Raw genomic sequence first — 23,895 nt, 5'->3', positions numbered from 1 at the left:
TACATGCACACAACAGTTCATTCATTTCGGCACAAAAGTGTGCCAAGGTAGCTGTCATGTGCAGTTTAGTGTACATTCTAAAGAAGATTGCAAACATGCAGGTACATTTTATTAGCATGTCTCTTCTGCAATCAGGAGCCTGCCTACTCAGTTATTTCTTTTTCATTTTAGTTCTGTTTTAAAGTGGTAATGAACGCAGAACCAAAACTAATATGTTGCAGCTTACCAATCATTAGCTGTGGTGGCTGCATTTGTTTTCCTAGTTTAGGCTTTTTCCCTTCTGTTTTCACCTGGTGATCTGGCCAGTAACACACTCCCTTGTATTAGAGTGCCTCCACTCTGGATGAAGGAGCACAGGAGGCAGAGCAGACAGCAGCATTGTCAGTCTGGGGGGGAGTCCTAGACCCAACACTTTGGACAATAGACATAGAAATGTAGAATAAATAACCATTAGTCTCTGTGGCATGTAATAGACTTAAAGCGGTAGTATCCCGCTTTTTGACACTTTTACCTACAGGTAAGCCTATAATAAGGCTTACCTGTAGGTATAATTAATATCTCCTAAACCGGCACGGTTTAGGAGATATTTGCAGTGCATGCAGCCGCTCACGCGAGTGGCGCATGCGCTCTGAAGGTCCGGGGGGACCTTCAGTTTTCCTAGCCGGCAGCTTGCCGGAAAATCACTCCCGCGCGCATGCGCGGGAGTGACGTCATCGCGGCCCCTGCCAATCACAGAGCCGGAGCTGCCGAACCCCGAAAGAGACGCTTCCGGATCATGGCGGCGCCCGCAGCGATGTCCGGGGGTCCGCGTCGGGGCTTCGTTCTAAGGTAAGTAATGCATAATGAGCTAGTATGCGATGCATACTAGCTCATTATGGCTTTGTCTTGCAGGTTTTTTTTTTTACAACCGCTTTAATGGAGACATTTCAGTGGGATGTACCTGTCTCTTGCTGAGATCATCAGGGGTAAGTATTGCTGCACTCCTTTTTCCCAGCCATCATTAGTAAAAGTCGGGAGTTCCTGTTGCCAGGTACAGTTCAATCACGAGACCTTGGATGTATCCTTATCTGCGGATAAGGGAACAAAAGGATCTGATCTGATTATTACCAGTCAAAAGTGTTTTAAACATGTGGGTGGCAAGAGTAAGGGCCCTTTCATACTGATACATTTTTCTGTGTTTTTTCCTTGCAAGAAAATGGTTTCCCTTTAAATCCTATGGGACTTTTCACACCACTGCGTTATAGGTTCTGTGCATTTTGAAAAGTCCTGCATGCTGCATCTTTGGTGCGGTTATTGAAAACCGAACCAAAAACACAGCTTCCCATTGAAATGAATAGAAATCATGGTAAAAATGCACCGCAATTTTGCATTTTTGGTGCATTTTTGAGTCACATGTCCATATTTCACAGGTGCAGGCAACCCAGAAACACACTGCAAACGCATCTGAAACACAGCAAAATCATGATTAGCACGTTGTAGCTAAACAAATCTAATAAACATTTAGTTAGGGAGATGGAATTCCGCCTTTAATCTATCAAAAGGGAGGAGATGTTCTGCAGACAGGACATGTTGGAGGGTTTTAATACCATCATTTGCTGAAATACTAGGGTGGGGGAGGATTGAATTACCCTATAGGGTATATGTGGAGTTAAAGGGTTCGCCTCTCCTGTATGTCTACTCATTTTTTTCCAAACCAAAATACTTGTGTTCATCTGTATCGTGATATTGGGATTGGATCGTGGGCCTTGAAATACAAGATTGCTTAACTCGAAAAAAGATTCCAATAAAACAGGTTCTAAATTCACTATTCGTGAATAGTTGGGAAAACCACCATCTCACAGTCACATAGACTTCGTCCAGTAGTACTTTTAGAAATGGGAGAGCTAGGCCAGTGTTTCTCAACTCCTTTCCTTAGGGCATGCTTACAGGCCAGGTTTGCAAGAAAACTGAAAAACATCACAGGTGATTTAATTTACTGCTCAGTTATTGCAGTACAGTATTCTAGTATGCATCTCCCCAAGGTAATACTTAAAATCTGGCCTGTTAGTGTGCCCTGAGGACACTTGAGAAATACTGAGCTAGGCCACCTAGTGAAATTGAGAGCTTTAACCACTTAAGGAGCGGAAGGTTTTACCCCCTTAAAGCGGAGTTCCGGCCTCAAATACCTTTTTTAACTAAAAATACCCCTATAATACTAATCCATCGCCCTTTACAGAACCGCTATTCTCATACTTAACAAGGTGTACAGTATTGGATTTTAGTCAAAATCTTACTTTTAAAAACGCTGTCTGGGCACGGCCATCTTAGACGTGGGCATCTGAAGCCGCAGTGCATTCTGCTGTGTCCTTCTTCCTGATTCCAGAGAGAGTTCTGGGAGTTCTTCCTGATTCCAGCCTCCTGGGAGTGATGACAAACAGCTCCCAGGATGCATTGCAAAGGCGGAAGTGATGTCGGTGGCCATGGCCACAGAGGGGGGAGAAGGAGGAAGTACAATCAAAAATGCCCTAAAAAATAAGGTAAGGGACCCCCGAAAATTTTTTAAAATGCCCAATTGTTGATCAGCATAGCGAGCACTCCAGGAATCACTAAAGGTGCAAAATAGGCCGGAACTCCACTTTATTAATGACCAGGCCATTTTTGCGATACGGCACTGCAATACATTAACTGACCATTGCACAGTCGTGCAACGCTATACCCAAATAAAATGAATGTCCTTTTTTCCCCACAAATAGAGGTTTCTTTTGGTAGTCTTTGATCACCTCTGCGTTTTTTACTTTTTGCGCTATAAACAAAGTTTTACAATTTGGTAAAAAAAAAAAACAATATTTTTAACTTTCTGCTATAAAACATTCCCAAGAAAAAATTTATATTTAAAAAAAATCTATTTTTTTTTATCAATTTAGACCAATATGTATTTTGCCACATATTTTCGGTAAAAAAAAAATCCCAATAAGTGTATATTGATTGGTTTGCGCAAAAGTTATAGCGTCTACAAGCTAGGGGATAGATTTATGTCTTTATTTATTTTTTTACTGGTAATGGTGGCGATCAGCGATTTTTAGCAGGATTCCGACATCGTCGCGGACAGATCGGACACCTAACTGACACTTAGAGGGGACCAGTGACATTGCTACAGTAATCAGTGCTAAAAATATGCACTATTACTGTAATAATGACACTGGCAGGGAAGAGGCTAACACCAGGGGCGATGTTAGGTGTGCTCCTAGGGAGAGCTTTCTAACTGTATGGGGGTTGTACTCAAAAGATGAACACAGAGACCTGTGTTCCTAAATAGGAGGAACACAGGATACCTGTGCTCATCTGTGATAAAATGGCGGTCTGACTTAAGCAGACCGTTGTTCTGTCTCCATGGGGAGCGATCGCAGGTGGCCGGTGGACCCACTGATTGGCTCCCCCTCTGGCCAATTGGCGCGTGTGTGCGCCCCCACTATCTATTACATGAAGCGACGTACAGGTATGTCTTTACGCATAATAGAGCCCACCTGACGCAGTGAAACTATGGCGGCTGGTCGGCAAGTGGTTAAAGTAAATTTGGCCACCTGCCCAAATAAAAGAAGTAAGTATCTGATCAAAATTAGTAAGGCCGGCCATAGACGGAGTGACTTTATCTAACCCGTGGGATGATATCTCCATCACCACCGACAATGTCGGCAGGGGAATCCCTCCCGCGGAGCCATTGTGTTCTTCCAGTGGGGCAAACCAGCCCCGCCAGGAGAACACAGTGAATATTGCTAGCGGCTATAAGAGCCACTGGCAATAATCGCATATAAAATCTGGAAAGGCCGGTTGTACCCATGTTCAACTTTGGTACATTCAGCCTGCCCATGCTTGGTTCAGATCTGATGATTCGAACCGTCTGTGGCCAGCTTTAAAAAGGCTTTGGTAATGGGGACAGGGGTATTCTGAAATACATAACGAATCTTCGGTAAAAAAGTCATCTTTATAGGATTGATTCTTCCCACCAGGGTCAACAGCAAAGATTTCCATACTGTTCTGAGTAAGCACAGGATGGAGGTTATTAGAGCGTGAAGGATCATCACTTTCTTACACGCAATCATCATGCTTTTACAGGCGTTTCCATTTAAATCTATGGAAGCAAATATGCCTTCATATATTTAAAAAAAAAGCTCATGTACTTTTTTGAGCATAGAGAGACTGAGTGTACAAGTGTGAGCAGGTCAAGTCACGTCAAAATGGATGAAGTATTCATCAGTTTTTTGTTTTTTTTTACATCCACTACCAATGCAAAAATGTATGAAAAACGGACCATTTGTCTGTTTACATCCGTTTTACGTCTGATCCGTTTTTTTTTAATGGAAGAAAAATAGGGATTTCATCTGTTCAAAAAAATGGCTATTGGCGGAAGCGGATTAAAACTGATGTAAACGGATGATCACCTGTTGTCATCCATTTTTCCATAGGAATGCATTGATGTCCACAGATTGGACGAAAAACGGACAAACGTTCTGTATGTGTGAAAGGGGCCTTAGAAAGAATGGGATTCTTCGTATGCAGGTGTAGAGAACGAGCAGAAAAAACACTCGGTGTGAAGGGGGTTTCAGTAAGGAGAGTTGGAAATATAAATATGTACTTTGCTTAAAATGAGCTTTGTGTTGGTGGCAAGTCACTTTCAGGATTATGGAGTCAAACCTCTTCTCACTTCTACTTGCACTTTCATTTCCCTCTGTATTCTATTTTTTAGAGAAATGGTAATGCCTAGAAAGCAGTTACAGTTTGTGTATACGGTATGCAAATGCATTTAGTGGCTGGAATGTTAGAACTTGGTAAGTATGTTGGACCATTGATGTCTCCCATACCTCCTGTTAGTGACTCTGCTGGTGTTCTGCAGTTTCAGCCACCCATAAAAGTGTCATTGCAGCAGCCAAGTGTTAGTAGGAGGAAGTTTCTTGTACAAATGAGACTTTAGAATTCATCCTAAAAATATCCTGCCCTAAGTCTACTACCCTTTTAGTGTTATTAATGCGATTCATTAAATCACATGACACGTTTCCTGTTATAGACAACACAATAGTGATGTCATTTAGCCCATAAAAATGTTTTTGGTGGTCTAAAGCAGTATTAAACCCAAAAGCAAACATTTATTACTTTGCAGCTTGCCAATTCTTAGATGTGATGGATGCATTCATGTACTTTTTTTTTTTTTTTCATCTGGTGATCCGGCCAGTATGTCTGTTTTTTTCAAAAGCACAAGCTCTTTTGCGGATGTATCAGTTACAGGGTTTGGACAAACCTTTATACTAAAAGGAAACAAAAAACAGGTTTAACTGCTTATTAAGTATTAGATGGAGTTTGGCTACAGTTTGTTAGTGTATCGAAATCTTCTAGTACAACTAACACTCCCCTCCCCCCAGAATAACAATGCTACTGTCCAAATGTGCCCCCTGTGCTCCCTCATCCAGAGTGGGGCACTCTAATATAGGAGGTGTGTTACTGACCAGAACACCAGGTGTAAACACAGGGAGAAAAAGCCTAAAAAAGAAAACTAATGCAACCACCACATCCAGTGATTGGTTTTAGGTTTAATATCGCTTTATCCAGAAAAAGTTCCTTTCGTGGTCATCTACTGTTATGTCCCAAAATATCACAAGTTTAATAGATTATAATATTACAGGAAACTTGTTTGATGACATTGCTGATCTCTCCTACAGAAATTGCTATTGTGCTGATCCAATGGTTTAAGTTCTGTCTGACACCTTGATCTGGAGGAAGCATGCAGTCAAAAGTTCAAACTTTACTTGCTGCATTCTTGTTCTAGGTCTGTGGTTTAGAAGGTATTGAAACCTGAGACCGCCAAGCAACTTGAATTATCAGAAGAATTAGGCTCCATGTACACGGGACGTTGTTAAAAGTCCCTTTGAATGCTGGAATTTTTAGGACGTTTGAAACGTCCGTTCGGTCGCGTTTGTACCCGCGTTTAGCGGGCGTCTGCGTTTAGAACCGTTCCTAGAGGTCAAAAAAATTATTCCCCTTTAAAATGGAAAAACGCGAACGCCAAACGCGGGTCATCGCGTTCGGACGCGTTCGGTCGCGTTTTTGCATTTGAAACGCCGGGAAACACACGTTCGAACGCAAATAATTGCGTTCTAAAAACAGTCCCTGAACGCAACTGCCCGCAAACGACCGCAAACGACCTGGTGTACATGGACAGATAAGATAAAATGTAGATGGGTTCAGGGGCTTCTAAAAAAAACGCCCAACTGCTCCTAAACGGCCATTTCCAGCGTCCCGTGTACATGGAGCCTAAGGCTTCATGTACACTGGCCTACATGTACCTTGGCCATGCCACCATTTTGACGCATTTTGCACTTTCCTGCAGCCTGAGGTTCCTATCCTGAATGAGATTCCATGTTCAGGAGAGGGAGATTAATGCTCACCCAAACACAGCAACTCCTAAATTCTGCTATAAGCCTATGTGTACATTGACACACAGGCTTTTTGGAGTTGAGTTTAAAGGGCCATACACACTATAAGATTTTCTGAAGACTTTTTCCTTCATATTTACCTTTTCTATGTAGTGCAAGGGCTGGCCAGATTGCATAAAAATTTAAAGTGTTTAGGTTTGACCTCATATTATATGGTTTTGGTAAATCTAAAGGAAAAAGTCTTCAGAAAATCTTATAGCGTGTATGGCCCATTAGAGCTTTGGCGAAAGAAAAAAACACCAAAAGCGTCTATAGTCAAGTTTAGAAACTGCCAGTGTAGGCTAATGTACATGAAGCCTTAAGCCTGGTACACACTATTGTTTTTTTCTGTTCAAAAAAACTGTCCGCTCCAGTCGGAGCCGCTGTACTAACAATCCAACATTAGTACAGCGATCTTTCCTGTTTTGTTCTGACAGGGGGACGCCCCCCCCCCTCCCCGCCATAACACCCCGATCACTGCTCTCCGCCATTGGCAGAAAGTGCTGATCGGGAGCAAGTTGGCTGGGTTTCCAGCATGCCCGTCTAACAGAAGCCGGCACGAGAGCCTTACATGCTGGCCGAATGTTGGCCGGTTCTTATTGAAACAAGCGATGTTGGCCGGCATTCGGCCCATGTATATGGGGCTTAAGTCAGCAGTGGCAGACTATTTCATAGTGCAAGTTTGCTTTGAATCATAATTGAACTTTTCATTTTAAATTGGCTTCAGATATTTCAGTTGCAAAGCAAAAGGTGTACAAAGCCTTACAGGTAACTTTCTGTAGAAAACAGGCAAAGCCTAAATAAAAAAGTCTTTCCCCTGCCACCATGGTGCAGAGAAGGACTTTCATTAATTATGTGGAAGCAGTGGTGTCTCTGCAGAGCTCTGACACACCCCCTGCTGACACACAGCTAAAAACTCTCCAATCAGCTTTGCTGATGGCAGAGCTATATATGTGACTCAGCATTAGGGCCGGTTCACACTCTTGCGAGTGCGGCGATCGCATGTAATATCGGAGCGCACTGCTCCTTCATTATATGCGATCGGATGTGCTGTGCGAATTCAGCCATACACTTTGTAGTTTGTATGGCTGAAATTCGCACTGCACCCGCACAAAAGACACACAGGACCCTTTTTTCCAGCCGCATCAGGATCGGATCGCACAGTGGTTCACACTTGTGCGATCCGATCCTGTGCAAACTGTCAGATCGCACTGCGATATGCGATCAAACTGGGAGTGTCGTTAACATTTCATTGACACCCCCTGCGTATCGTATATGGCAGTGTGAACTGCCAGATGTGCGTTTGCGATGCGGGAACAGGCTGCGAATTCGCAGCCTTCCCGCATCGCACAAGTGTGAACCGGGACTTAAAGTAACAATAAAGGTTTTTTGTTTTTGTTTTTTTTTTAATATATATATATATATATATATATATATATATATATATAACAAACGTATGCTTACCTGCTTTGTACAATTGTACAATAGTTCTGCACAGAGCAGCCCTAATACTCCTTTTCTCTATCGCTCATTGACAGACGTAGTCTTCTTGATTCTCAAGAGCTGGGTTATGTTGTCTCCGCAGGAGTAGGACTAGGCAGAAAGACAAAACGTTCTGGCTCCACCTTAGGGGCAGTCCCTGAGGGTATATCCTCCCTCTCTCTGCTACAGGGAATCAGTTTTTTTCTGTCTAGTCAGGAGTAAGGACCTAAGTTCCTTGCTGGGATCTTTTGGTCCTGGCAAGACTTTTTTCTTTAAGAAAAAGACATTTTTTTAGGTAGTTTTCTCCAGTGTTTTTTCCTGTGAGATCTTCAAGCAAAGATGCCGGACTGGGCGACACTTGTGGTCACCCCAGCCGGCCTACGAGCGCGCGCAGACCATGGCATTGCGCTTGGTCGGCCGCGACACATTCAAGTAAGTATGCGGGGCCGGGCGACGGGCTGGATGTTGAGATCCAGTGGTCACCCCGGTTTCTGCCTACGAGCGCGTGCAGACCAGAGCTCCGCGCTGGGTCGGCCGCGACGGAGTCCCAGTGGAGGGACTGACCTTGCGAGTTAAAAGTCTCGCTTGGACGCCAAGAACCAGAGAGTCGAGGCGTCCGGAGTGGTCCACAAACCCCCACCCCGGTGGAGAGGGTATTGTGAAGAGAGGGTGCCTGTCGGTTCGGTATGGTGAGTAAAACGTTCCCTTTTTTTTCCTCGTTATGAGGCAGTATGTATTATGGGCCCCTCCATATATGGTCAGTATATATCTGATACTTACAAGTCCCCCTTGTAATACAGCATGTGTTTGTGGGAAGTGGACTTGGTTTAAGAGCTAACACTCTACCCAGCAGACTGTAACATTACAGCTGACATAGGAGGTATAATCCTACCTTATGTGTAGTATATCTTCTGTAGATCCATATATTGCCTCTTAGCAGAGATGCAGGTGGATGTGCTGGGAAAACGATTTCGGCGGTCCGCCGCCATTTTTCCGTAGACCAAATGCATGTATGTCCTCAGGTCACGCCGGCCGCCATGTTTTTGGAGTCTTATGTCTCTTCTATGGGGGCGGCCATGTTTTGTGAGCCCAGCTACCTCGTGGAGAGCTGGGAACGCCGGAAGGCGTACACAGGGGGCGGAGCCACGTCCTTCTACCCGGGAAAAAGCAAACAGCTCCTTCCAGTCTGTGTAAGACAGACGCTGACTGCAGTTGGTTGGAAACTGCACTGCATCGGTTGGTGAGCCTTGGGGGGTCCCTCTCTCTCTCTGTGGGATCGAGAAGCAGGTACTCTGAGGGGCGCTATTGCGCTAGGGGGAGACACACAAAAAAAAAAAAGTTTTTTGTTTTGCTGGCAAAGGTGTCCTGAATTAACATGGACCCTGCCACTCATGTATCTCCTCCGGATCCCCTCGAGGGGTCTGCGGGATCCTCCAGCACCCCATTGACAATTGAATCATTGTCAGCTATTATGGAAACTTTTGTGTCCCGGGTGGAAGTGGCTTGTCAGGGACAGGGCGCAAGAAAGCGACCCCCGCCTAACCCCATATTATCTGAAACCTCGGATTCAGACTCTGAGCCCATTTCTGCAGTTGCAGGTACTTCATCTGGGATTGGTGTCTCGGGTCCTGTCTCTTCAGACAGTGAGGAGGATGTTTCGGCATCCGCCATAGCCCGAGAGGAAGCGTTGGTAAACGCACTCATTGTATCTGTTCAAGAAACCTTAAGGTTACAGGGTACTCCATCGGAAATAGCTGAAACTGAAATCCCTTTTGGGACTAAAAAACGCATCAAAGTGGCGAAGGTTTTTCCATTGCCCAAATGTTTTGGCAATCCAATCGAAGAAGAATGGCGTCTGCCAAAACGCACTTTTACTATTTCTAAACGCATTGACAGGCGTTATCCGTTTGAGGAAACCCTTATTAAGAAATGGACAGAACCACCTGTGGTGGATTCACCAATTGCTAGATTGAATAAAGCCACGGTTATTCCTTTAGAAGACGCTCCGTCTTTTAAAGATCCAGTGGATTGCAAGATAGAAGCTATGTCTCGCACCATGTTTTCCTTGATTGGATCAGCTTTCAGACCAATAATTGCTATTGGTTTGGTTTCGCAGGCTGTAACTGAATGGACCAAGTGGTTACGCCGGGACTTAGAAGAGGTCCCTCAGGCGGTATCAGATTTGTTGGAACAAATGATACAGGGGTTACAGTTTGTGTGTGATGCGGCGTTAGACGCCACTCCATTATTGGCGCGAGCATCAGTCTCAGCAGTGGTTCTCAGGCGTACACTGTGGCTAAAAGGTTGGTTAGCCGACCAAGGTTCCAAAAAAGCATTGGCTAATATCCCCTTTTCAGGAGAGCGTCTATTTGGAGCCAACTTAGATGAGATCATTAAAGATCTCACGGGTGGAAAGAGCACCTTTTTACCGCAAAATTTTAAAGGTAGAGGAACTCGTCAAAGACGAGGGCCTTCTTTTTCTGCTCACAAGAGGTTTTTTCGTCCCGCGGGTGAAAAAACTAAGTCCTCCAAAGCTCCTGCAGGAGGCGTCAGGGGTCGTTGGTCGGGCAAGCAAAAGCCCGCCCCCCCCAGACCTGAAGATAAACCATCCAAAGCCTGAAGGTGCGCCCCCACCCATAACTGGGGTGGGGGGACGTCTTCGCCGGTTCCCGGATCCATGGCTTTCCAGAATCCCGGACAAATGGGTTTGCGAAGTCATAAGGTCAGGGTACAAGATCGAGTTTCGATCTCTCCCACCGGCGCGATTCTTCCCTTCCAATATCCGACTATCCTCAGATCGTTTAGAAGATCTGCGGAGAGCAGTCACAGATTTACTACAACAAGGAGTGGTAGTCCACGTTCCTTGGACAGAACGGTTTCAAGGGTTTTATTCAAACCTATTTACAATACCCAGGAAAGAGGGCAAAGTGCGTCCAATTCTGGACTTAAGAGCACTCAATTCTTTTGTCAACATAAGAAGATTCAGAATGGAGTCCATTCGCACGGTAGCAGCCTTCCTGCATCCAGGGGATGTCCTAGCGTCCATAGACATCAAGGACGCCTATCTTCACATTCCCATTTTCGCAGGACATCAGCGGTTTCTACGCTTTTCCGTAGAAGAGAACCACTATCAGTTTGTGGCGTTACCTTTCGGTCTCGCCACGGCTCCGCGGGTCTTCACAAAGGTGTTGGCCCCAATGTTGGCACTTCTGCGCCAAAGAGGCATATCGATCCTTGGTTACCTAGACGATCTTCTGCTTCATGCAGAGTCTCCTCAGACCTTGCTACAAAACATAGAAATTACTATGATTTCTTTACAGGAATTCGGGTGGCTGGTGAACCAGCAAAAGTCATTTCTGGTTCCCACCCAGAGGCTCGAATATCTGGGTCTAATTCTAGACACAGTCAGGACAAGAGTTTTTCTTCCGGTAGGGAAACTCCGAAAGATTCAATCAGCAGTCCAGTTGTTACTGTCCAACAGCTGGTCTTCCCTTCGGACTTGCATGAGGGTTCTGGGGTTGATGGTGGCTTCGTTCGAAGCAGTCCCATTTGCCCAGTCCCATACCCGAATTCTTCAGCAAGAGATTCTTCTCAGATGGAATCGGAATCCGGAATCCCTGGACAATCAGATCCGATTGAGCAAACAGACCAGAGAGTCTCTGGTCTGGTGGCTTCGGTCTCCGATGCTCAGCCAGGGAAAGTCATTTCTGCCAATATATTGGACGATAGTGACCACGGATGCCAGTCTATCCGGATGGGGAGGAATTCTCGGTCAGTTATCTGTCCAGGGACTTTGGTCCCCGGAAGAATCCAGGTTACCGATAAATGTATTGGAACTGAGAGCGATCAGACTTTGTCTGATTCACTGGACCGAGCAGCTCCAGGGCAGCCCGGTTCGGATCCAGTCGGACAATGCCACGGCCGTGGCTTATGTCAATCACCAGGGGGGCACCAAGAGTGTCCGAGCGGCCAAAGAAGTGGCTTGCATTATTCGCTGGGCGGAACGATTTGTTCCAGCAATCTCTGCGGTGTTCATTCCGGGGGTGGAGAATTGGCAGGCAGATTATCTCAGCCGTCAGACCCTGGATCAGGGGGAATGGTCCCTCCATCCAGACGTTTTTCCACCAGTTGTGCCTACGGTGGGGCACCCCGGATGTGGATCTGTTGGCATCACGATTCAACAGGAAAGTTCAGAGATTCGTGGCTCGCTCCCGCGATCCTCTAGCAGAAACCGCAGACGCACTGATCGCCCCGTGGGGGCAATACCAGCTAATATATGCCTTCCCTCCTCTCGCGTTACTGCCAAGACTTCTTCGCAGGATAGAGGAGGAAGGAATTCCAGTAATCCTGGTAGCTCCGGACTGGCCTCGTCGAGCTTGGTACGCCGACATGGTCAGACTGGTGGCGGACGTCCCGTGGAGACTTCCTCTCAGGGAGGATCTACTGTCTCAGGGACCGATCTTCCATCCTGCTTTACGATCGCTGGCTTTAACGGCCTGGCTATTGAGACCCAGGTGCTGAAGGACAAAGGTTTGTCAGCTTCAGTTATTCCTACTCTAGTTGAAGCAAGGAAAGCGACTTCCAGAAAGATTTATCATCGCACATGGAAGTCCTACATTGCATGGTGTGAACCTTTGGGGTTCCGTCCTCGGTCTTATTCGATTAGTCGAATATTGGCTTTTCTGCAACAAGGGGTTGAGCAGAAACTGGCCTTGAGTACTATCAAGGGTCAGGTCTCAGCATTAGCCATCTTCTTTCAGAAGCCTTTGGCTACTCATTCCTTGGTGCGGAATTTCATCCAGGGGGTGCGACATCTGGCTCCGCCAGTGCACGCGCCGTTACCCCCCTGGGATCTTAATTTAGTGTTGTCGGTTCTTCAGAAGCCTCCCTTTGAAGATATTAGGGAGATTCCTCTACCTACGTTGTCCCAGAAGGTGGCCTTCTTGGTGGCTATTACTTCTGCACGCAGGGTGTCAGAACTGGCCGCATTATCTTGTCGTTCCCCATATCTGGTGGTTCATAAAGATAAGGTGGTTCTTCGTTCGAATCCATCCTTCCTACCAAAAGTGGTTTCAGAATTTCATCTAAATGAAGAAATTGTATTACCTTCCCTGTGTCCTAAGCCCAGTCATCCTCGGGGGTTTGCTTTACACTCCTTGGATGTGGTCCGGGCGATCAGGGTATACTTGAAAACGACAGACTCGTTTCGCAAGACGGATTCACTTTTTGTGATCCCAGATGGACCCAAAAAGGGGTTGCCTGCATCTGCCGCGACCATTTCCAGATGGATCAGACAGACGGTAGTACAGGCTTATTCTATTAAGGGTCGGGAGCCCCCGTTCCCTGTTAAGGCGCACTCCACTCGGGCACTTAGTGCGTCATGGGCCTTTCGCCATCAGGCGTCAGTGGTCCAGGTGTGCAAGGCGGCTACCTGGTCGTCGGTGCATACCTTTACTAAACATTATAAAGTTGATGTAATGGCATCGTCTGATGCCTCGTTTGGCCGCAAGGTTTTGCAGGCCGCAATTTGAGGAGACCAGTGGTCTACCTCGAGGGTTTTTCCGTTGGAAAATTTTTTCTTTAGTCTCATTCTTTGTTTATAATGAGCCTTTAAAACTTCTAGTTTGGCACCGGTTGGGCCTTCTAGATTGGATTTGATTTGTCAATCCCACCCCTCATTTGTGGCACTGCTTCTGGATGTCCCAGCTCTTGAGAATCAAGAAGACTACGTCTGTCAATGAGCGATAGAGAAAAATTGATTTTTGTAAGATCTTACCGTAAAATCCTTTTCTCTTAAGCTCATTGACAGACGTAGTACCCGCCCCTCTATCATTGAGTTGGGTTGGGTTAAATTCTCTGTACTGCTTTAAAATAGAACTGATTCCCTGTAGCAGAGAGAGGGAGGATATACCCTCAGGGACTGCCCCTAAGGTGGAGCCAGAACGTTTTGTCTTTCTGCCTAGTCCTACTCCTGCGGAGACAACATAACCCAGCTCTTGAGAATCAAGAAGACTACGTCTGTCAATGAGCTTAAGAGAAAAGGATTTTACGGTAAGATCTTACAAAAATCCATTTTTTTGGGGTCCCCTGTCAGCACTCCAGGCCCCTCCTCTTTAGTGAGTGCCCCCTGGAAAGCCACTTTCCATTGGGGTACCCATGTGGGCTCGCTCCCGAGCCGCCCTGTCTGCATCTATTGACACAGACCAGGCAACTCGGCCCCGCTGTCCTTCATCACAGCGTTTGACAGCTACAGAAGCCAATGGCTCCTGCTGCCATCATTCTGCCCAATGAGGAGGGAGACGGCGACTAGAGCTGCTGCTCTTGTGCATATTGCTGAATCGGGCTCAGGTAAGAATAAAGGCCCGTACACACGTACCGATCGTCGGCCGAAAAGCTTCGGCCGACGACCGATCTGCCGATTGTAGGCTTGTTAGTATGATGCCTCCGACAGCCGACAGCGCACATTCGGCCGAAAAGAATCTGTCATGCAAGCATTAAAATTTTATTATGCCGACACCAGAGCGGCCGATTGTTCGCCAGTCAGTACAGAATTCGGCCGACAGACAGCAGATTTGCAAGACTGGGCATGCTCAGAAAAGGAAAAACACAGGGAAAGTTAACCATTACATGACATCACTTCTGCAGTCGGCTGTAGCCGGCGGACAAAATTCTTGTGCAAATTCTTGTGCAGTCTCATTTTCGGCCGAACAGAATCTGTCGTGCAGGCATTAAAATTTTTGTTGGCCAACACCAGAACGGCCGACAGCCCTGGACAAAAGACGGCCGATCGTTCGGCCGACGATCGGTACGTGTGTACGGGGCTTAAGGGTGGCTGGGAGAGATCCTGCAGCAGGGAAGGCTTTTTACCTCAATGCATAGAATGATTTAATGTAAAAAAGCATTGAGGCTTTAGAACCCCTTTAAGTCGTGTCAGACATCTGCAGAGAGACCACTGCTTCCACACAGTGCAATATGGAAGGTGTTTTAATGAGCTACTCCCAAATATGACCAATACCGGTCCAAAGGTGTCCTTGTAGGACTGCAGTGGTAATTTCTTCCTGCCCACATTAACCAATCTGCTTCTTGTTACTAGGGCTGCACAGATGCCATTTTTTACCGACGAGGACAAGTACCGATACTTTCGTACTTGCCGATACCAAGTTCCTGTGCGGTGCAATTTGATTCCATACAAAATGAATGCGTTTAAATCGTACTGCAAAGAATCGCATGCGATTTGAACAGGAATGTGGTGTGATTCTTGCCTGAATCGCATGCGGTTGCCCGCACCTCTCCTGTGTGAACCCAGACTGAAGTCACTATGACAAGACACAGGAGTGTTGGGGGAAACTGTATATGATTCGGACATGAATCGCATTCCTGTTCAAAGCACATGCATTTTTTTTGCAGTGCAATTTGAGCCTATTCATTTTATATGGGCTTAAATCGCACTGCAAATGTATCGGAAACGTTTGCATGAGTCCGAGTACTTGTGCAAATGCTTTGTATCGGTGCAACCCTAATTACAATTACCATTTTTTACTGTCTAGGTGTGAAAATAAATGTCAAAGCTTTGCCACTTCCGCGGCAGATGCAGAGTTTCTGTTTTCTGGTCACTGAGTATTATATTCATATATATTATGTCCGTTCTATTCTCCTTTTTCGTGAGAAAGGATCCGTTGCACAATTTTCTCAGTTAAGTTTACTATCTTCATTGTACGTTTTTCTGAGTGAGTGCTTACGAGTTTCCTGAGTTTCCTTTTGTCCCTGCAATGTTCTTTTCCAACTAAACAAGATATTGAAAGTCTGCAGATTGTGCGGTTTATGTAGTCTGTTGTTCTCTTCCTATTTCTGAGTAACGCTCTGATTCAGCACAAATGGCAGCTCTGGCTCATTAATATAGTGCTTCCTGCATGTTCGCTTGTGCCAGGATTTCTCAGTCTGTGGCACATGTATCCCCCCGGGTAAGGATAATCAGAGGCCACACCGGCCTTTTCGTGAAACCCCGCAAAGCAACATTTGCATATAAAATTACCTATGACAAAAAATTTGTTCTATAAAAGAAAAAGACAACCCTTCTCGGTAAAAGAAAGAAATTTGTCTCCCCTCCTCTGATAGCTACAGGTGCGGAGATGTGAATGTTTCTATTTCCTCTTCCTTAGCTGGAAGGTTGGGACTGTAGTCCACCTCCGCTCCTAATCAATGGCTTTGGTTGGCTGATAAGCAGTGTTAAGCTCCGTACACACGTACCGATTGTCGGCCGTAAATATTCGGCCGACGACCGATCGGCCGATTGTAGGCTTGTTAGTATGATGCTTCCGACAGCTCATTTTCGGCCGAACAGAATCTGTCGTGCAGGCATTAAAATTTTTGTTGGCCAACACCAGAACGGCCGATTGTTCGCCAGTCAGTACAGATTTCGGCCGACAGACAGCAGATTAGCAAGACTGGGCATACTCAGAAAAGAAAAAAGACAAGAAAAGTTAACCATCACATGACATCACTTCTGCAGTTGGCTGTTGGCCGACAAAATTCGTGTGCAGTCTTTTGCAGTTTTCAGCCGACACGACAGCCCTGGACAAAAGACGGCCGATCGTTCGGCCGACGATCGGTATGTGTGTACGAGGCTTTAATTTTGGCAGCAAATTTCGATTTAGTTTTAGTTATAGTCCTTTGACTAAAACACTATTTTAGTTTTAGTCGTATTTTAGTCTTTTGACTAAAATGCCATTTTAGTTTTAGTCGTATTTTAGTCATCTGAATAGTTTTAGTCATATTTTAGTCGACTAAAATCTCCAGTACATTTTAGTTGACTTAAATCTTATACATTTTAGTCAACTACAAATCAAATGGGTTAAGGTAAATTGTAATGCATTATTTAAACATTTCTCTAGAATTTCCAAACAAATTATATACTCCTGGAGTAAAAATCGAATAATAATATGTTATTATTATGGGTATTAACTACAAACTCAGATTTAGCCGTTGTGATAAATAAAGTCTTTATAAATAAAACCAAGTTTCCTAAGGCCTCTTTCACACGGAGCGGACCGTATTTCGATCAGCTCCGGCACTTTTTTTTTTACGGACACGGATGACACTTGTGTCATCCGGTCCGTATGTCCTCATATCATCCCATCCGTTTGCGGATGATATACGGACATAATGGTATGTCTATGGGATTGCGGATGTCAGCGGATGACACCGCTAACATCCGATTTTGCGTCCCGTCCTTTCCTTTTTTTTAAATGGAAGAAAAATAGGGTTCTGTTCCGTTGTAAAAAACGGAACAGAACTGAAAGGACGCAAATCGGATGTCAGCAGATGGTCATCCGCTGACATCTGCAATCCTATTGACATGCATTCTGTCCGTATATCACCCGCAAACGGATGGGGTGATATACGAACATACGGAACGCCCGTGTGAAAGAGGCCTAAAAAAACAAAAATATTGCTTTTTAGCAAGTGCAACTTTAAAATAAAAAAAAAAAAAAACTGTAAACTCTATTGGCTGTAATGTAATTGGGCACATTACCTGAAAATATTACCAGCATTAAATATTAAGAAAAAATATAAGATAAGCCTTTTTCCTAATTTTTTTCTCTTTCAGCAGCTTAGTAGATGCCCCCTTACCTTACCTATGCTTATGTGGTGGTGTAATACAGGTTTAAACTTTAATGCGAATATTACAGGCTCTGGATGGAATTGTGTTGCTGATTTAGAAATGGCCAGGGTCTAGGGAGCGAGCGCGCGGTCACAGACCGCCCCCCCCCCCCGCGCGCGTGTGGCTCGGCGATCGTCGATGCAGAGGGAGAAAGTCAGGCGGCTGATGTAAACAAGCCGCCTGTCGTTCTCCCCTGTGTAGAAACAGTGATCATACATTTCTACTATGTAGAACCGTTGATCACTGTTCCTACACCTCAAGCCACAGCCAATCACAGTTAGAATCACGCCCCTAGGGACACACATAACCCCTCCCTCTCAAAAAAGTTAACCCCTTCACTGCCAGTGTAATTTTACAGTAACAGTGCATATGTATAGCACTGATTACTGTAGAAATGTCACTGGTAACCCCAAAAGTGTCAAAAATGTCAGTCAAGGGTCCGATCTGTCCACCACAATGTCGCAGTACCGCAAAAAAAATCGCAGATCGCCGCCATTACGCGTTAAAAATAAAAACAAAAATGACAGAAATCTTTCCCTTTGTTAGTAAACGCAATAACTTTTGTGCAAACCAATCAAAATACGCTTTTTGCGATTTTTTTTTTTTTTTTTTTTTTTTTTTTTTTTACCAAGCATATGTAGCATAAAACAAATTGGCCGAAAATGTTAAAAAAAATTTATTTTTTACATTTTTTTTTTTGGGGAATTTCATATAAAAAATGTGAAAAATATTGTTATTTTTGCAAAATTGACGCTCTTTTTTTGTTTATAGCGCATGATCAAAAAATCGCACAGGTGATCAAATACCACCAAAAGAAAGCTCTGTTTGTGGGGAAAAAAGGACGTCAATTTCGTTTGTCCGTTAAACTCACGCAGTGCCGAATCGCAAAATAGGCCCTGGTCAGGAAGGGGGTAAAATCTTCCGGGGCTTAAGTGGTTAAGCTTTGACAATAAGCCCTCATTCACATTGGAGCAACTTGTCATGGGATTTGACATGTCAAATCACATTAAATTTCACACCCTATCGTCAGCAATTGCCATGTTCAAATCGGTGCAACGCCGACTTTGCAATGCCGCATCAATTTGACAAAGTAGTTCATGCTCTACTTTTGGCGATTTCGGGTGCTTTTTGCATAGATGCATCTGAAGTCGTCCTGACACGTGGCTTTCAAATAGCACAACTTCAGATGAAGTCGCATGATTTAAAAGCTGCATTTAATGTGAACGAGGGCTAAGAGTTTAAGCGATTAGAAAGGTAAAATTTAAAAAAATTAAAAATAACAAACATATCTATACTTACCTGCTCTGTGCAATAGAATTGCACAGAGCAGCTGTGAACCTCCTCTTCTTGGATCTCTCGCTGGTGCTCCTGGCCCCCTCCTCTCTGTCCAGTACCTCGCTGCTGTGTCCATTGACACAGAGAGCGGGACTCAGCTGCGCCCCCTTGATTGATACCACTGGAAGCCAATTGTTCCCGGTACACCAGGAAAGCCAGTGAGACCCAGAAGTGAGGGGAGAGCAGAGCTGCAGACGTAAGTAAAAAAGGGGGGATGAGCGGGGATGCTGATGCCTAAACATTTTTTACCTTAATGCAAGGAATGTATTCAGATAAAAAACATTTAGGCTTTAAAACCACTTTCACACTCACATTCACACTTGTGCAATTTGTCATGCGACTTTGGAGATCAAAGTCGCATGACAAATTGCACACCATTCTTTTCAAAGTCACCAGGAAAATGTGCCTGCACTAGTTTGGTGCGGCTTTGATCTATAGAATGTAAAGTCAAATCAAAATCGCATCAAATGGCACTGGAAATTGTGCGCCTTTGGAGACACATTATTGTGAAAGGAGCCTAAAACCTGGATGATGGTTGGTTACTATGCACAGCTGCACCAGATTCTGGGTGCACCAGTTTTAGTAAATCTCCTCCATAGAGTAAGTTCCCGCCAAGGTGAGGAAGGAGGAAATGTGCACACACTAAGAGTCCATTCACACTAATACGACTTGTCAGGCGACTTGTCAGCCTGACAAGTCGCGGTCCATTGTGTGGTGCGGGAACCGTTCTAATAGGAGCGACACAAGTCGCTCCGACTTAGAAAAAGGGTCCTGTACTACTTCGGGGCGACCTGGAGCGACTTGCATAGACATTCATTTTATGAAGTCCGGGCAAGTCGCGCCAAAGTCGCGTGCACAGGTCGAACCCGAAGTCGTGCCGCCTTAGTGTGAACTGGCACTAACGGTGCTATACTGGAAAATATTTATCTGTCTTCTCCGTCAGCTCAGGCAGGCCAGCTTTCAAAACTACCGGTGTCATAGCTTTGCCAATTAGACTGGCCCAGATCCATTTAAATTCAGCACATTTAAATCTGAAAAGTCTGTCAAACATCATTTGATGCATTTGTGCTCTAGCTTAAAAATGATTAAAAATAAAAATTAATTGTATTCTTATATGCAATATATTTTCTTGAATCTCTCTCAATATCTGTTCCATGTCACCCCCTGCACAGCTGTACGCTGGCTGGGAGAGGAAGGGGCTACATTTGGAGTAAATCATGTGAGCTGCATGCATATGTGCTGAGGGCGTCATTGTTCTTATCAGCTCTTTTTATTGTTTCTCTTTCATTGTCCTTTCAGCTAGCTACAGGCAGGAAAGTGACGACTATCACCTCCAACTGTGCTGTCTGGCTTTTATTTATTTTAATATTTCTTATTTTTATATTACAAGTGTTTACACTTCACATATCGTACATTCACATCAGTCCCTGTGCCTTACAGTCTAAGTTCCCTACATCACGTGCATACACTTTCATACTAGGACCAATTTAGAAAGAGGCCATTAAACCTACCAGCATGTCTTTGGATTGTGGGAGGAAACCAGAGTACCCAGAGGAAACCCACATAAACACAGGCTGAATATGCAAACGGCATGCAGATACTGTACTGATTAAGATTCAAATTAAGGGCCCTAGATGATTAAAGCTGAGTTCCGGGCACAAATTTTGTGCCCATCCGCTGGATCTTCTTCACCTGAAAAGGAATTGGATAGTTAGGTATATTTTTTTTTTTTTTACTCACCTTGTAATTGTAGATAGAAAATACTCACCTATTCTCCACTTCCTCCCTCTGTGCCGCGGCTCCGCCGTCACTTCCTGTCTTGTGATGATTCCTGGGAGCTGAACATCATCGCTCCCAGGAATCAATGCGACGGCACCGGCCCCGCTCGTCACTTCCGGGGCGACGCTGCATTCCCTGCTAAACAGCTTCTGGGCATGCCCAGAAGCTGTGGAGGAATGCGGCGCCGCACCGGAAGTGACGAGAGGGGCCGGTGCAGGCGCATTCTGGGAGAAGAGGACACGGAAGAGGACGCAGAAGAGGAACGCGCTGGCTTCAGCTGCCCACAACAGATATGGCAACGCTGGAGAAGAAATTTTATAAGTGAGTATTTCTTCTTGCAGGTAAGTGCGAACCGGGACAGATCAGAGGCTAGCCATTGTGGAATGTACTAGCCCTGACTGTCCCGGGGGTATTTTTATTAAAAAAACGTTTTCGTGCCCGGAACTCCGCTTTAACTCTCTTAATCAACATAACCTGTTTTAATGTCTTTATGCTGCTAGCCTTAGTAAACAGATAGAAAGGTATATTATATTTAGTAGTTGTTTGTGGGGGTTTTTTTTTTTTTTCTTTTAACATTTCCTCAGTTGCTTCCCGGTTTATTGCCTAGGCCAAAATAATGTCTATGCTTTCCAAGAGTCTTCATTTTTCGGGCATTGTTTTTCTTTCATCTGGAGGAGGTGCTTTCTCAGCTAAGCATGCCCTCCTGTCGGCATACCTGAGCTAAGGACAGATGGATTCCAGGAAGTAACTGCTACATAAATCATCTGCCCCTCCCTAAGATGACTGCTGGGGGGTGATTTGCAAAGTGTTTTCTTAACAAAATCAAGTGTGGAGACATGGATGGATGGGTATATGGAAATAAAATGGGAATATTAATAATGAATTAAATAGTGTTGTCAGTTTGTGGTGCTGAGATACAGTTGAGTTCCACTCATACACACAGGACGTTTACCGTATATAAAGTGGAGTTCTGGTAGTTAATGTGTTTATTAAAAGTCAGCAGCTACAAAAAGTGTAGCTGCTGACTTTTAAAAAACACACACTCACCTGTACCAGGATCCAGCGATAGGGCCGCCCGAACCCTCGGTCCTCTCGCTCACCTCTCCCTGGCACCGGCATCACTAGTGTGGGCACCCAGCTGTGACAGCTTGTGGCTTCACAGCCAGGTGCGCACTGCGCATGCATGAGTCCTCAACAGGCGGGCAATATTTTGGGACTTGTGAGGTGTCCCAGAAGATTGCAGGGAGGGAGTGGGAGAGGATAACTTCTGCTTGAGTCGCCTAGGTGGCCCGAGCCGAAGTGGGAGCGGGGTACCTGTAAAAACAAGATACCCACCCCCCTCCTCCAAAAAATGACATGCCAAACGTGGCATGTAAGGGGATGAGGAGTGCTTAAAGTGGAACTTCCACTTTTGGGTGGATATCGGCTTTAATTCGCCTAGAAGTCAGCAGCGTTTTTGTTGAAAAAATGCCTGACGTTTGTAAAAGTGTCTAAAGCTTTTAGGAGCTTTTACAGGTATCAAGCTCTTGGATGTAAATGAATTTAATTGGCCAAAATAAATAATTTATTCTGGCTGTTGAACTTATTTAATTCCCCAGCGCTAGTGTTTAGGCGCATTTAGCAGCTTCTATGAGCTTTTAATAGCAGCAAGCGTTTTTTTCTGCCATAATTGCTGCTCCTGGACGCATTGACAGTGTTTTTTTTTTTTCCTGCCCCTAAAAGCCCCTGCCACGAAGCGCTGCTAAAAAGCCTGTGTGCATGGACAGATAGGCTAAGGGGCGTTTAGAGGCAAGAAAAAAAAAAAAAAACCCACCATGACGTTTTTAATAAATCTTATGTTGTATATGTGTAACGTGTATCTATCTTGTTATGTGATTAGGAATGTAAAGCAACATGCACTAACCATATCCAGCCTTTGCAGCTCTCTTTTCTCTCTTATGTAATGCACTCTGTATATTGTGTTTTGTACAGTTTAATGCGGTGACACTGCTGGAGGCTATGTTGGTTGGTGTAGATAATTACAATGCTTTGCTCAGTACTCTCCTTTGGTTCCACAGGAATACATCATACGAGTCCAGCGAGGGGTATCCATGGAAAACAGCTGGCAGGTAATTCATGTGCTGATTTCTTCTTGTCAGCAGCATCTTCTGCATTGTAAACACGTCCTTAGTCACAGCGTTATTGTGGCTGGTAAACACACAAATCCATCATATGCACTGTAATAATGACTTGTGTCACATGGCTCAGAGCGATCGGGCTGTCAGAGAGCTGCTCCTACATAGCTCTGAAATGGATAATCAGTGGGGATCAATAAGAAGTGAACCTTGATACATTATTCCTCTGATGAAGGTGTTCCTGCTTTCACACAGTTTATTGAATGCAGGCATCGGACCGCAGGCGCCAGGCTAAACCTGCACAAAATAAACAAACACCAACACACAAGACCCTGTATCAAAATAGGACGCGCCTGGTTTATTGGTTTAAATCATGGGTGTCCAACCTTTTGGCTTCTCTGGGCCACATTGAGTGTAGAGAAAGTTTCTCGGGCCGCATATAAAATATAAACTATAGTTAAGGTATATAAGTAATAAAACGCCTCCGTGCCCTTCCTGCGCTGCTGCCCCCCCCCCCCCAAGCACTAATTTAACACAACTAGAGGATGATCCCTTCCGAGGCAGCCTCTGCCTACAGTTAGTTGGAAGCCACTGTGGCTGTGCCCCTGACCCGACTTCCTTCTTCCCCATCAAAAAAAAAAAAATTGTCAGGGGGCAGTGGGCCGCATTGCCTGGGGCTCTGGGCCGCAGGTTGGACATGCCTGGTTTAAATCCAAATTTCTCTGTCGCTCATTGACAGACGCAGTCCTCTTGATTAATATCAAATTGGGTTATACTGCCCTCTACAGGAGTAGGATACTAGGCAGAAGGAAAACGTTCTGGCCACACCTTAGGGGCAGTCCCAGAGGGTATATCCTCTCTCTCTCTGCTACAGGATGTTAGTTTTTTTCTGTCTAGTCAGGAGCAAGGGTCAGGTTTCAGCGTTAGCAATTTTCTTTCAGAAACCTTTGGCTACCCATTCCTTGGTGCGGAATTTCATCCAGGGGGTGTGGCACCTGGCTCCGCCAGTGCGCGAGCCCTTACCGCCCTGGGATCTTAATCTGGTGTTGTCGGTTCTTCAGAAACCTCCCTTTGAAAATAT

General features: G+C 45.0%; 1 protein-coding gene across 2 annotated transcripts in view; it reads left to right on the top strand.

Moving 5' to 3' along the window:
- PXK (PX domain containing serine/threonine kinase like) overlaps positions 1-23,895 on the top strand; it is a 174,724-nt gene that overhangs the window by 45,485 nt on the left and 105,344 nt on the right. For both annotated transcript variants that reach the window (XM_082265566.1, XM_082265567.1), the window contains exon 2: positions 22,758-22,808. In XM_082265566.1, the coding sequence (XP_082121692.1) occupies positions 22,758-22,808 (51 nt within the window). The remainder of the gene's footprint in view (positions 1-22,757; positions 22,809-23,895) is intronic.

Source organism: Pelophylax lessonae (assembly GCF_965119305.1).
Source record: "Pelophylax lessonae genome assembly, chromosome: 8".
Taxonomy (NCBI): Eukaryota; Metazoa; Chordata; class Amphibia; order Anura; family Ranidae; genus Pelophylax; species Pelophylax lessonae.
The sequence above is the reverse complement of the archived record's forward strand: the minus strand, read 5'-3'. Positions and strand labels throughout refer to the sequence as shown.